Consider the following 14220-nt stretch of genomic DNA (forward strand, 5'->3'; position numbering starts at 1 on the left):
CCGGCCATGGCGAGCTCCGCCCAGATCTGGGCCAGCTCGAGCTCATGCCGGCCCTCGCCATGGCTGTGCGGGCCGGCGAGGGCGGAGCTCGCCCAGATATGGGCAGAGCTCGCCGGCCGAGCTCGCCCAGATGGCCGGTGAGCTCGAGCTCCCGCCGGTCTCAGCGAGCTCGAGCTCGCCGGCCATGGCACCCTCCCCCTCCCCTTCCCGCTCCAAGTTCTCCCCACGGAAGCCCCCGCCAGAGTCCCTGGGCTCCGCCGCCAGCCTCGCCCCGCCCGATACGGCCCTCGACAACCCGGATCTCGGGCCCTTCCTCCTCAAGCTCGCACGCGACACCATCGCCTCCGGCGACGGCCCCGCCAAGGCCCTCGACTACGCGATCCGGGCAAGGCCGGCCTCCTCGAGCTCGCCCAGATCTGGGCGGAGCTCGCCGGCAGCTCGCCATGGCCGGCGAGCTCGAGCTCGCCCAGATCTGGGCAAAGCTCGCCGGCCGAGCTCGCCCAGATGGCCGGCGAGCTCGAGCTCGAGCTCTCGCCGGCCTCAGCTCTAGCCCGGTCGCCGGTTGCCGGACCGGCGACCGGGGATGAAGAAAAGAAAAAAAAAATTGGACAAAATTGCCCCTATTTCGATGCCGGAAATGTCGGCCGGTCGCCGGCCGGAGAACATTTGGCCGGCTGGCGAGCTCAAGTCCTTATTTGATACTAGTTTGGCACTTTGGGTCCTTAATTGATACCTTGTCCACTTAAGGTCCTCTTTTGAAAAAAGGCACCCACCTTGGGTCCTTATTTGATAATTTCCCTAAAAAGAATGAATCCCGCTTAAAAAATATTTAGATATAAATTATTATCGATAACGAAAATAATTATTTTATCATTTAGCAATCATTTTTAGGAAATCTTCCTGTATATCATTCATTTTTTATAAAACAACCGGAGCCTTACGAATAATCAATTACTATTCGATGTTTATAGATTCACGCATGTTGTGCATCTTTTTCGCACATTCGTAGCACTCACTGATATGATCATTCCGAGCTCTCGACTAAATGATAATCTTTTCGTCGAATTCCCTTTTTTCTATCGCAAATCAGACAAGTGTTGGTGATAATCTTTCTTGTCGCAAATGAGTAAGAACAAGGAAAAAGACAAAAAAACATTCTAACCAAAAATAGAAATGGAAAAACAGGGGGGCGAACGCCTAAGCGAATCGTCGCAGATTTAAATTTAGTGCTCTATTGGAGCACGAGATGCGTTACACTTCGGGTTGATCAGTCCGGGGCCTGTCCCCGACTTGGATTAATCACCCACCGGAGCCGCGGTCTCTCGTTCCGACCACGCTGAGTAACTACAGACACACGAGCCGAGATTTTTTAAGCAGCCCCAAGGAATCGACGACGACGGGGAGATCGAACTCGAGAACTCTCGCTTGTCGAGGTGAAAGCCAGGGGAGATCGAACTCGAGTATTTGAAACGTGTTGGTCAGTGTCTATTACGAAGTAAATGAGGTATTCCCAATTATATACTTTACAATGTTGAACAGAGACAAGGGATATTGAAGAGTGAAGAATAGATGGTGTGACTATTGCAACAAAAAAAAAAAAGGCTATGCGACGTGAGCTCCTCAGCTGGAACATGTTGCTTTCTGCATTTCGATTTCATAATCCAATTTTACCAGCGGTCTAAATTCTGGATTGATCTCTACGTCGGTCCGCGCATCTTCTCGACAATGTGCTTTCTTTTCTCTTCGATACGACGTTCGAGTTTCTCGCCCATCTTTTTCCCCAGATCGAACATCCTCGCTCTCGTTCCCATCCTCTTTGGCCTTGCGTCGTCGTGTTCCATCGTCTGATCTTGATTCTCTGATATAATTATGGACCTCGACGGCGAACCGGCCACCGGAGTCTCTCCATTCCGTTGGGAGTCATCCCTGGGCTCATCGTGCAGTAATAACGGGGTTGTCAATTCTTGTGAAGATATGCTCCGCTTTTGAAGGTTGATCGCATTTGTAGGTCCCGGTGACACCAGGGGTTCGCTGGTTGATGTCGGCTCAGGGTCTGCATTGTTTAGCTTTTGCTGCTTGCTTTCGGAATGACCACTTGACGGTTGCCTACTTAATTCGGTCTTCAGTTTTGCCTCAACTGGTTGAGAGCAGGGCTTCTCAATCGTGGGCATCAGATCTTTGGCGTTCACCTTTTGCTGCTTGCTTTCAGAATGACCACTCGATGCTTGCCTCCTTAAGTCAGTCTTCGGTTTTGCCTCAACTGGTTGAGAGCAGGGCTTCTCAATCATCGGCATCAGATCTTTGGTGCCTTCTTGACTAAGCCAGATGAAAGGAGCAGCTTTTCGTGGAACCCAGTCATTCTTTTCCGCTAGCATCCATGGAATGCGTAGACTCTCGCAGTTAGGAAGCACCATGGTATCGTGTATCGAGACCTATACAATACAAGAGCAAACAAGTCAGGAATGCCCACGAACTTTTCCATATATGCACTTAACTGGGCCGAACTACTAGAAAGAGAGCACTTGAATAACTCCTAATGCCAATATTAGAAAAAGATGCGGCGCTAAAGAGCTACGACATCTTCCATGCCCAAATGTGCTTACTCTCTTTTTGTGATCAGAATGCATATGCAGCCTAAATATACAACAGAGAGAGCAATAATGCCAAATTGAGATTATCCACACCAGGGAAACTGGTTTAAGTTCGTCAAGCATAGTTTAGCCAAAAAATGGGTTAATCATAACCCTCTCTACTATATGGAGAGAGACAGAAGGAAATTGCAGATCCTTAAGAAATGGGCACACATCTACCTAAAGTTTAGAGCAAGACCATATGAAACAAACTTCAGACCGCAAAACCAAATCAAAAGTTGTCAACCTGCCTAATACGACCCATGAAAGTTAAACTGAAGTTTTAATGAAATACAAAAAACTTACATTTTAATGCAATACAAAGCCACAGAGTATGACCTTACCAAAAAAAAAAAAAAAAAAAAAAGCCACAGAGTATGCATCCCTATTCTACTGCATTTTAGAAACGTCGACTACTACGACAACAATTTAATACTGCAGCAAACAAGATTCCATTAACCATCTTCACAAAATATAAGAACTGCCGCTGGGAATTTCAATACCTTGAAACGGTTTATTAGGAAAGAAGCAATGTGTCCACTAGTGACTCTGTGTTCACCAACAGATGATTCCAGGTTAAATTCTATATCAGGCATTGACGAGAAACCAAACCACAGTTGATCTGAAGGGGGTGGCTTTATCTGCACCCGCAGTGTTCCTCGAAGAGAAGCCACCTTAATCCGCAAAGTTAATGGCACCTTAGATTGGAAATTATCAGTCAGTTTGAAGTCAATACCTGTATAAATGGGAGCAATAACTCTTAAAAGGAGCAAGGAAGGCACTTTATGTTGCATCATCTTGTTTTTTAGTTTTGGTAAACATCGTTCACTCTTTTACGACACTGGTCATCAAGACAATCAACAAGTGCCAGCTTAACCGAGAGTACCAACCTGTGAGACCTGTTTGGCAATTGTATTTAGAATAGACTTCCACCTGGACTTGTGAGTTGCTGACATATTGCTCTTAGAACTCTTCATTCCCTCTGAAACTAGATATATTAAGCTACGTTACTCCCAAGTCCATTGTCGCAAAATAACACTGAGGATATCATTTATCAAATCATCTAAGCAAAAAGTTCAAAATATCATCCACGAAAGCAAAGTACCTATCCAAAATCTGATGATGTGAGAAGAGACTCTCTATAATGTACAGATATAAACATAAGTTCCCAGACCTTAAAAGAAAAGGTTAAAAGAATACAAGAAGCAGAAAAGGATTGATTCAAGAGATCAATCAGTCTTCAAGGGATATAGAAAGCTACCTAGTTCAGTAAATAGCTCCACTGAAATATATTTTCCTTCTTAATAAACTCAGTTAAAACATTGCCTTCATATACATCAAAGGATATGATTCACTCTGTTATTGGACTAAAAGCTTTTGAATCGGTGCTCGAATACTCTTAATTCTTAACCCTACCCTCTAGAAATCCTTCACCCTCAAAATAACTTCTTGCATATCAGCACTAGCATTAGATGGGATTACGATTAGGATTAGCATGCACGTTTATAAGGAGTGAGGACAAATTGTTGGCCCATTAAAAAGCTGCCTTCTAACTTCTTCAAAGCATTAATACCACATTGCCCAGCAATGATATTCTCTTGAGGTAAAGAAAAAGAAATCGATAAAATCCTGAATTCCAAAGCGATGTACCTTCAATTTAAAAGACAACGTGAAAACCCTAGAAGAGATTTTTTATACTGACCTAGTTTAGGATCTGATTCGCCCTTCTCCTCCAATGCATCATTTCCCCCTTCAGAAAGATTCAGCTGCTTTCGCAAATGCTCAAAATCTTCAAGAAGATCTGGCGAGACTTCTTCAGAGTTTGATATATCATTCTGAAGATCTAATTCATGAACTTCTAATCTTGTTTCAATGTCCAATATCACACCACCAGAATATTCGACATCTACTTCAAAAGCCCAGATTTCACTCATGTCTTGGGGAATAATCCTCATGCCATGGATATAAGGAGGGAGATCTCCAATTTCAATATCAGTGCATAAGACTTCTCCAATATAACTGGGAGTCCTCATGTTGGACAGAGTCCTCTGCCACACAAATTGTTAAAGGAAAAGAATAATCAATATTTGTAGTTGCGCCTATGTAATACAGGATAGAGAGAGAGACTAGCATCCAGAGAGAGAGACAAGATCCCCGACATAACATTTTGACTTTGTTAGATTAACTCCTGCCCTAGCCTTTTCTATTGTGATTGCTTCTCATACTTTGCTAGGCAAAACTCATGGAGATATGGGGATACAGGTGATGCAAGCATCCATGACAAGCTCAATGGACCCATGAAACCCAAACCAAGAAAATGAATGGAGTCAAAGATGTCGCAAGCTTTCAATGATGACCATATTTATTCATACTTAACCATGCAAATGTTGGAATAGAACTACTGCCCCGTAATTGGAGCTCAACTCAATTTCATATTTGTGGAGGAGGTTAACACAGGATGAGGGACCAAACAGTCCAGAAAAGGAAATTGACAGGGATCCAACCAAATCTAGAAGTACTTTCTTTTCATTTTTCTAATAGCTTGGGCATTTATATAGAATTTGGATTGGGGTACATCCCTGCAAAAAAGGTCAAGAGTATTCTAGCATAATCAGCGGTTGTCTAGCTTTTAGCCTTTCGAGATGTTGACTGAAAATATTCAGAAATTGGGTCCGTTCATATTCTGATATAGAAGGCAAGGACACTGGTCAACTTTCCCAGCCTAGCATTAGGAACATGTATTAGTCCAAGTGCCTTCCTTGACAGAAAAAGAGTATGATAGATATAGCTTCAGAACAGAGACCATAAAAGCATTCCCCACAATTACATATGACTGTTGAGAAGTCATGAATCAACAAGCAAAGAAACACTCAACAATACCCTGCACGGATCACACTTCACATAGATTACCTGAATTCTAGATTGTAAGGATCTTTTAGTCTCTTCATTACTTTTGGCATCAAAGAAGAGCCGCGAAATTAGCAAGTTCCAACAAATTGTTCCCTCATCTACTCCGAATTTGTCATCGGAATCAACATCAGAGACCACAGAGATATGACCCTGACTTCTGGAGTGGGGTAAAGATAATGAATGTTGAGGAGGAGATGCCCTTAATGAACCAGGAGCTGAAGCAGAATCTTGGTGACCGATAAGTCTCTCATTCATCTTTCTTTCTTCACGGCTAGATGATGATACCCAAGATGACTTATTCTCTATGCCAGCCTTAGACACCTTCTTTGTAAATTTTTTCCAGAATAAACGAACCCTTGAGGAAGAACCATCGGTCCTATTTTCCCTATCAATCGACTCAGTATAGACTGGGGCAGGAGTTTTCATAAATGATGGATATTCTTCATGTAAAGACGCCAAGTAGCTCTTAAATGTGCCATCTAACATGGAAAACCAGGTAAGTCTTTTTCTGTCATCACATGAGGCAAGACGAAGGGCTTTGCACCACGACTCCTTCTCCCATGAAGTCTCAAGATAAATGTAAAAGACCTTGCTTCCTTTATAGATTGCTGAGCTCTTACTTTCCAGTTTGATAGGGTACCTTTTGGCCCTGCGGATACATCTTAACTATGAGATCTTTGTGTTTGTTAAACCGATAATGCTACAAAACTGAAGAAAAGTTTACATCACATTTAAGACCCACACAAACACAGATGAATGACATTAGATTTCCATGATCAGATGGAACTTTCGAGTGGCAAAGCATAGAAAGAACTTGCAGAGCATAGTTAAATGGGATAGGCAATGTCACCAGTAATCAAAAGTATCAGAAAGACATTTTAATTACTATACAGTAGTTTATACACCCACATTGTGCTAAAATAATGTGGCAAAAGAAGCTCATCAAGTGGCGGCAAAAGAGCTAAACCAACCATGGGTGCGATGCTTTCTCTTTATTAATATCTAACATACGTACACGTAACCTTGTGATTTTACGGAAAAAAAAAAATTTTGTGATTTGACATTGTAAGTGATGGCACTCCCGGGGCACATTTCCCACGTATATACGTCAACATACTTATTAAAAGCCTGTAAATAAGAACCACATTTATGCAATATAGAAAACTAAAGATAGCTTCCTAATCCAGCTGGACTAAGTAGAAAACATGCAACATATAAGAACCAATTGCTATCTTAGGATGAAAGAAGTGGAGCAAAAGTTCAAGGTTCACTATATATAAGTGTCAAAGACAGCACTCATCAGAAGCAGAAAATAAATGGTGGAAAATACACAAGTATTGACGTGCTAATAATTGAAAACTAACGTTCACCAGAATCAGGAAAAACAAAAAGGCCAGATACAACAAGCTGGGGAGCATCTATTGGCTTTTGGAGAGAAGTGTATGTGTTATTCCATCCAAGGGAGGCAAGAGAAGGAAAGATACCATTTTCTAGAAGATAAGTCTGTTGCTGAAACGGCCTCAATAACACACCCCTTCAACGGTATAGCAGTGGGAGAACCATCTGCTTCTGTAAAAATGAGCGAATGGTCCTTGATTATGGCATGCTTCCGAACAGGTAAAACCTCAAAAAAGTCGTTTTTCCTCTTTTGCTCACGCTGTGCTTTCTCTACCCGACCTTTTGGAACTCTTTCTGGCTCAAGAACCCAAACATCCCCCTGCAACACAGATAGTGAGTTAATAAGGTAAGTAAACAAACTAGTAAAGACTCCAACCTGGAAAAAGTATGTCCCCCTTTTGCTATACTATTACAAGAGTTGTCTATCTCTCAAAATGTCAAGCATAAACTGAAGAAAGATCAATCAGCTGCTAAAACAATCAAACGGGTTGAATTGACGCAATATCTACAAGAGCACAAACTCAAGCATGACGTAATCATTATTCATTCTGGTCCATGTCCCTATAGTTCAAAACAAAGAGATGAATCTTAGACAAGATTAGATACAACAAAAACCGATATGGGGTACTACACCCAAGCTCTATAGGGCGTGTTTTGAGACATACAACGTGGCGCCAGTCATATTGTAGTGTGCACGTATCCATTTATAAGATTATTATAATAATTAATTGGGAAACAAATAAAGCTAGTAGGATTAAACTTCTCCCAAAAAGAGCACCCGTTCTTCTTCACCTAGAGACGTAGATGGGCAGCATTTTGAGCATTTACTGTCAAATTTTGTCATGTCTCGTCAAAACCATGGGGAAACCAACAATTGCATAAGACGTATTGCCATCATATTCAGCTACTGCACAGCCCCCATTACAGGCTCCCACGACTCTTCTCTCCATTCATCTTAAGGACATAAAATGGATGCCAACATGGCATACGCAAACAGAGGTGAATTCAGCACGAGTGATTTTTCGAACCCGTGCTCGTGCACCGAGCTCCTCGAGCTCCCAATTCCACATGAACATCACCCAATCCACCTCCATGTTTAGGGAGGATGAGGCCATATCTTCTATCAGCTAATCAAACAAGCACAACACAGCCATGATACAAAAATGGGAAAAAATAAAAACAAAAAACAAACACAAGAAAGAAAGCACAATTCACGAATCACGCGGACACCGGAACCCAAGAACCTGCCCGTACCTGCTTGCGGCGAGCGGAATCGAGCGATTGCTGGTGATCCACGTCGCGCGCCGCCGACAGAGACGCCTCCGACTTCCCTACCTTCCGGCTCAGCCGATCAAGCAAGACCAGAACCACCAGGACCTCGGCCGCGACCATCGCGAGCGCCCCGAAGACGCACCCGGCCAGGAACGCCGCGAGCCCCAGCCCCATGCCGCCGCCGACGGACGCCGCCGCCGCCGCGGAGCCCCGACGCCCGGTTCCCGCCGAACTCCGATTCGCGGCGACGGGGGGAGCGCGAATTGTGTGCTTCTGCTTCGCGCGATCGGCGAGAACGGAGAGAGAGAGAGAGAGGGAGAATGCGGATGACGGAAGAATCCGATGCCGGGGAGAGTTGCAGTGGAGTGAGAATGGGTTCGATCTCGGAAGAAAAGTAGAGAGAGAAAGAAGAGGGAGGAGAGAGAGAGAGAGGGAGTAGAGGAGGGGAGGAAGGCGCGTAAGATATTGAACGGTGGGGATGTTGACGGCGACTTGGGGAAGCTTCGTAGTCCCGGGGCCCGCCACTTGACATGGAGGGCCCCGCTCGTCTTCCTTCCTTCTCCACTGCTTCTTCCCACCCAATTGTTTATTTTCTTCTTGGAGAATAATTACTTAAATGGTCTATAAACTGTTCGTCGATGTGCAATTTGATCCCTAAATTTTAATTTATTTAATATGATTCCTGAATTTCAATGTAATACTCAGAATTTCACCAAATTGAAACAGAACATCGAGCAAGATAAGCCCAAAACGAGACCGGCGAAAGCGAAAAGCAAAGACGGGCAGTCTGCTTTACCTCGCACGAGGGCTTAACAGCTCGAAGATCTTAACCAGTAATTTGCTTGTTTTTCTCTGATGCGCTGCACTTCTCTCCGCTTTTCTAAAGAGGGGGTGAGCGGGAGCTTGAAGACGAAAGAAACAAAGGAGATGATACCATCTAGGGTTTTTTTAAGTCACGGGCCGACTGTAAAAAAGCCCGATCCGGACCGGCCCGGCCCGAAACAGGGATAATATATGAAATTTGGAGCTCTTACCCAACCCAAAGGAGGCCCGCCCCGAAGAAGCCCTAAATTTCCGGGCCAGGCCGGGTCGAGCCGGTCCGGTCTGGGTCGGGTCGAGCTTTATTGACATCCCTACTCAATATGGTCCTTGAACTCCTAATATTTTGATAAGTGTTCAATTTAGTCCCTGAATTATATTCTTGAATTCAATTCAATCTCTGGATTATCTAGTTCATGGATTAAATTAAACATGTTTGAGAAGTTTAAGGACCACATTGAACAAATTAAAAGTTCATGGACAATATTGCACATTAGGTTAAAGTTCAGGGATTACATTGAACAAGTTAAAAATTCAAGAATTATATTACACATCGAGATAAAGTTCAAGGACAATTTGTGTCATTTTCTTTTCCTTTATGATTTTTTTTTTGCTATTTTTTGCTTTGGAGAAAAAATACAACAAAAAAGGTGAGGAATTTTTCAGCCATGGAGGACAGGAATTTCAAGGTTGCGTTAGAACAAAGTTTCGCAACTCTTAGGAATTTTGCAAAAATCACATTAACGTACGGGAACAACCGAAGATAAGGACGGACCGAAACTTCCTTTTATTTTCTTTAGACTGACCGATTGGAATTTGTCCAAATGAGAGGTTCGAACTCCGAATGGTCCACCGTTGCGATGATGTGATAAATAATTTGTGCGCCGGAAAGATGCCCGAGTTCCCAACCGTCAACTCAGATTAGGATGGGCCGAGCAAGACGTGGTAGAGATGAAATTCGCAGAGTGTCGAAAGTTCTCAGTCGGCAAATGCAGATGGTCGATGAGATGATTAGTATTGGGTGACGGCAAGAACGAATGAAAAATACTTAGTCCCGAGACATGGCTGTCGGTGAATGAAGTTTGGTTTGATCGGCAACGGGGCCACAACTAACACAAACTGTGACGAGCAAGGTGCCAGGCAACTCCTACATGAATAATGGGTTAGAAAATTTTCGGACGCAGTTCGCTTTGGTGAACTGGTGTGGCTATAGAGAAAAGGGACTCACACGATCATGATGGAGTGAAGCGGTAGATCTCAAAAGCCACTAACCATAAAGGTTGAGAAATATAGACTGTTATAATAGTTAGGAAGTGGAGCTGCAAGTTGCAGAAGTAGGTGTCGACACTTGGGCTTGAAAGAGCAGAGAAGCAATGACTGTCGAAGTAGTGGGTTAACTGATTATAAATGCATGTTGCTGAATTTTAGGAGTCACGTGGGATGTGTCTTTTTTCTTTATAACCGTTGCTAATTATCAGTAGTAGTATAAATACTTGATTCATAGTTTATGGTTAGGATTGCCAATCAATCAATGAACACCAGTTTTTCAATTTTACTGCTTGTTGTTACATTTCAATACCCTTTACATTATGACAAAAAAAGTACCCTTTACATGACTGGCCACAATTGTATTTGGTCTTACTACTTTCAATTTTCTTATCGATTAAGTTTCCTATCTAAGAATCAGCAAAGCACCCTTCGCATCATTTGTCGATTGGTTCATATACCCATTTTTTTTTTTCGGTCAAAAGAAATCCTACTCATTTCATTAACCAACAAGTTTAGAACAAGATAGATCTGCATCTAAACATAAAGCATCCCATGGGGGCTGAGGGTTTTACATAACCAATTTGATGGAACGGCTTGTCTACGTTGGGCCTTAGCAAACCAGCCGGCTGTCAGATTAGCTTCGCGAGGGAGGTGGGCATTTGAATGGAATCGAGGGCCAAGCGCATTTGGCGATCATCAATCAAAGCCCGTACTTTTTCTTTGGTCGAAATCAAAGCCCATATGTCGAAAGATGCTTTGTGGACGCTTTTCCGCGAAACACACACACGCCTCGTCTCATTTTTCGGCATTAACCATAATGGTCGGGCGAAATTTTTGGCTTGCTTCGCTAGCTCTTCCTCTCAATCATGTCGCGATATTTCGCACCATAAAATTGACCTCGAAAATATTGCTGTTGCATGAATCTAACTCTTGTACCATCATGTATCCAATCCGTCAGTCGTGTGATAAATCAAGAGGCAAATAATGCCATTAAGTCCTCGTTTCAGTGATAGCTCGTTTCTATCGATGTTCACAGAGTCCTGGGTTCGATTCATGTCTTCGTTTTCCATACGTTCTAGTTCGAAGAGGAAGAAGAAGGATTTGTCAAGACAATATCCATTGATCTCTTCCCCCTTGGGTGAACATGTGTGGACACCATTCCATCAACATCCAATCCATTCGAAAGCATGAATCTTGAAATTATTCATGCATGTTCTTCATGGAAGCCTTTTAAGACCACGCTCGGTCAAATGGGGGAAACGAGAAGAGTCTGCTGGAGGATGACGACTGATGAGCTGCCCCTCGTCGTCGTCTTCATTGGACCGGGCCGACCTGGCTTGCCTTGTGGATCAAGCTGCGGGCCGACCTGGCTTGCCTTGTGGATCAAGCTGCATCCCGTCTGCTGAATGCGCTCTAGAAAAAGCCCCTTTCGTCGCTCCGACTCCAAAATTCATCGTCACCCCCAAATCAAGATCCTGCTTTCGTCGATCTCCAGTGATCGATCAATCATCTTCAACACGACCCAGACCCAAATCCTCCGATCGAATCATACCCATCTCCGATTCGACCGAATTTGAATCCGCCACCATGTTCGCCGCCGATCCCAATCGAAACCTGACCTCCTCACCAGTCGCCACTAAGTTCTTCTTGTTCTTGCTGTTTCTGCTTCATCCGCATCTTCAGCTCGCGCATGCCAAGAAGCCCCACGCCATCGCCTTCCGATCTCCGGCCCTCTACCCGGAAGCCATGGCCTGGGACCCGTCGGCCCAGCACTTCCTCGTCGGCTCCCTCCGGAGCCGCTCCATCCACACCGTCTCCGACGCCGGCGTCGTCGAGGGCCTCATCCACGACGACTCCCTGCCCCCCAACTCCACCATCCTCGGCATCGCCGTCGACCGCCCCCGCAACCGCCTCCTGGCGGTCGTCCACTCCGTCGCCCCCCTCCCCCCCTTCAACGCCCTCGTCGCCTACGACCTCCGCTCCCCCCGACGGCGCCGCCTCTTCCTCTCCCTCCTCCCCCCCTCCCCCTCCGGCGAGGACGGCGCGAACGACGTGGCCGTCGACTTCGACGGCAACGCCTTCGTCACCAACTCCTTCGCGGACCTCATCTGGAAGGTCAGCCCCGACGGGGCCGCCTCGATCTTCTCCAGATCCCCGGCGTTCACCTCCTTCCCCGTCGACCGCGACGCGCCGCACAGCTACTGCGGCCTCAACGGGATCGCCCACGTCGGCAGGGGGCACCTCCTGGTGGTCCAGTCCAACACGGGGAAGATGTACAGGGTCGACGCGGAGGACGGCGCGGCGAGGGCCGTGCTGCTCGACAGGGACCTGCCGCTGGCCGACGACGTGGCGGTCCGGAGGGACGGGGTGGTGCTGGTGGTGTCCATGAACAAGCTGTGGTTCCTGAAGAGCGAGGACGGGTGGGGGGAGGGGGTGGTGTACGACGAGGCGGCGCTGGACGCGGAGAGGTTCCCGACGTCGGTGGCGGTGGGGGCGGAGGAGAGGGCGTACGTGCTGTACGGGCACGTGCTGGAGGCCATGTCGGCGGCGGCGGCGGCGGCGGGGAGGGAGTGGTTCGGGATCGAGGAGGTGAGGTCGGAGAGGGAGAGCCAGGACGAGAAGGTGTGGATATACGTGCTGCTGGGCCTGGGCTTGGCTTACTTCATGTTCTGGAGGTTCCAGATGAAGCAGCTCGTGACCCACCTCAACAAAAAGACCAATTAGCCCCCGGTCCTCGCCCTTCTTTTTGAGCAAATGTTGTTTCCTTTTTTTTTTTTTTTTTTTTTTGTGGTTTTTTGGTCTTTTTGATCTTTGTTTGGCCTGGATTGGCTGATGATTAGGTTTGGTTTTGTGGAGCAGTGATTAGTGAATTCAGAGCACGTTGGATTTTGTTCAAAGTTTGGATCCTATGCTGATTAGTGAATTCAAAGCACGTTGGATTTTGTTCAAAGTTTGGATCACCTAAATGGCAACTCCTATACGCTTACGATCGGTGCTTTAATTTTGGCAAACACTTCAATTTTGTTCGTCGAAACGTGGAGAATGATTTTCTAGGCGATTGATTGGCGAAACGAAATTATGAAATGAAAAATGACGAACCAAATTTTATTTTGTCTCTGTACTGACTAAGCCACCGCGTGGTTCATCGGCGTCGCCATTAATTTAATCAACTCGAATCGCGATCGAATGTGAAGTGGCCTCCTCATGCTTCTGCTTCGACCACATCCGCCATGTGGCTCTTCATCTTCATGCCACTCCATCGACTACCAATCACCGGGCTCTACCCCTGAAGGCATCGCTTGGGACGAGGCGTCCCGTCGGTTCCTGTCGGCTCCCTCCAAAGCCGCTCCGTCCATGCCGTCTACTCCTCCGGCACAGTCGCTATTGCCTCGCCACCATAATTACACCCAATAGCTCACGTAGTGTTTAGCCCCACAATTTCTCACGAAATAATCTCTCAATCTCGCAAAAGAATTGTACACAAATCTTAACACAAGATTTAATCGCTACGAACACTTAAACTCTTGGTGTAATTCCACGAGTAAAATCACGAACCCACAACCAAGCACTCGCTTGCGGAGCGGTGCTTCAAGAAGTCTTCACTTCACGTATTTTTCAACAACAACATGCCTAAAGTGCCCACTGAATATATTTATAGCCAAAAGAAGAACACCTTCAGAAGCCCACGTCAACATGGATTAGGAAATCATGTTATTCGGTCAACTAGTCAAAGTTTGAACTTTCCTCTTTTGACTTTTCTTTGGCCGACTTCAAGTAGTGTTTCCTTCCTTTCTCTGACACAATTGGACTTTCCTTTTCTATCCTTCTATTTCACGATTCGGACTCCAACGTGAGAATAACAAAATTGATGTGTCCGTATATTTCCTTTTACTCGATTTCGGAGATCCGCAAAATATCCAAT

At 45.5% G+C, this 14220-nt stretch overlaps 2 protein-coding genes across 3 annotated transcripts; one reads left to right on the forward strand and one right to left on the reverse strand.

Moving 5' to 3' along the window:
- Nucleotides 1-1486: 1486 nt before the first annotated feature.
- On the reverse strand, nucleotides 1487-8608 carry LOC115665086 (uncharacterized). Of its 2 annotated transcripts, none has more exons than XM_056311250.1 (7): nucleotides 8193-8608; nucleotides 7025-7257; nucleotides 5541-6189; nucleotides 4333-4678; nucleotides 3521-3612; nucleotides 3134-3328; nucleotides 1487-2432 (listed from the first exon to the last, which is right to left on the reverse strand). In XM_056311250.1, exons 1-7 carry the CDS (start codon nucleotides 8382-8384, stop codon nucleotides 1698-1700), a joined length of 2442 nt encoding a protein of 813 aa, XP_056167225.1. In that variant the 5' UTR covers nucleotides 8385-8608; the 3' UTR covers nucleotides 1487-1697. The 2 variants fall into 2 exon arrangements, with proteins under 2 accessions (XP_056167225.1, XP_056167219.1); XM_056311244.1 differs by having other exon boundaries at nucleotides 3521-3618.
- Nucleotides 8609-11352: 2744 nt separating this feature from the next.
- Nucleotides 11353-13195, forward strand: LOC115676261 (uncharacterized). The gene is made up of 2 exons (XM_056320278.1): nucleotides 11353-11630; nucleotides 11665-13195. The coding sequence occupies exons 1-2, from the start codon at nucleotides 11486-11488 to the stop codon at nucleotides 13020-13022; spliced, it is 1503 nt and encodes a 500-aa protein (XP_056176253.1). The 5' UTR covers nucleotides 11353-11485; the 3' UTR covers nucleotides 13023-13195.
- The last annotated feature ends 1025 nt before the right edge of the window (nucleotides 13196-14220 follow it).

This window comes from Syzygium oleosum, unplaced genomic scaffold (genome assembly GCF_021117445.2).
Source record: "Syzygium oleosum isolate NSW1041296 unplaced genomic scaffold, Sole_v2.1 Sole_v2.01, whole genome shotgun sequence".
Taxonomy (NCBI): domain Eukaryota; kingdom Viridiplantae; phylum Streptophyta; class Magnoliopsida; order Myrtales; family Myrtaceae; genus Syzygium; species Syzygium oleosum.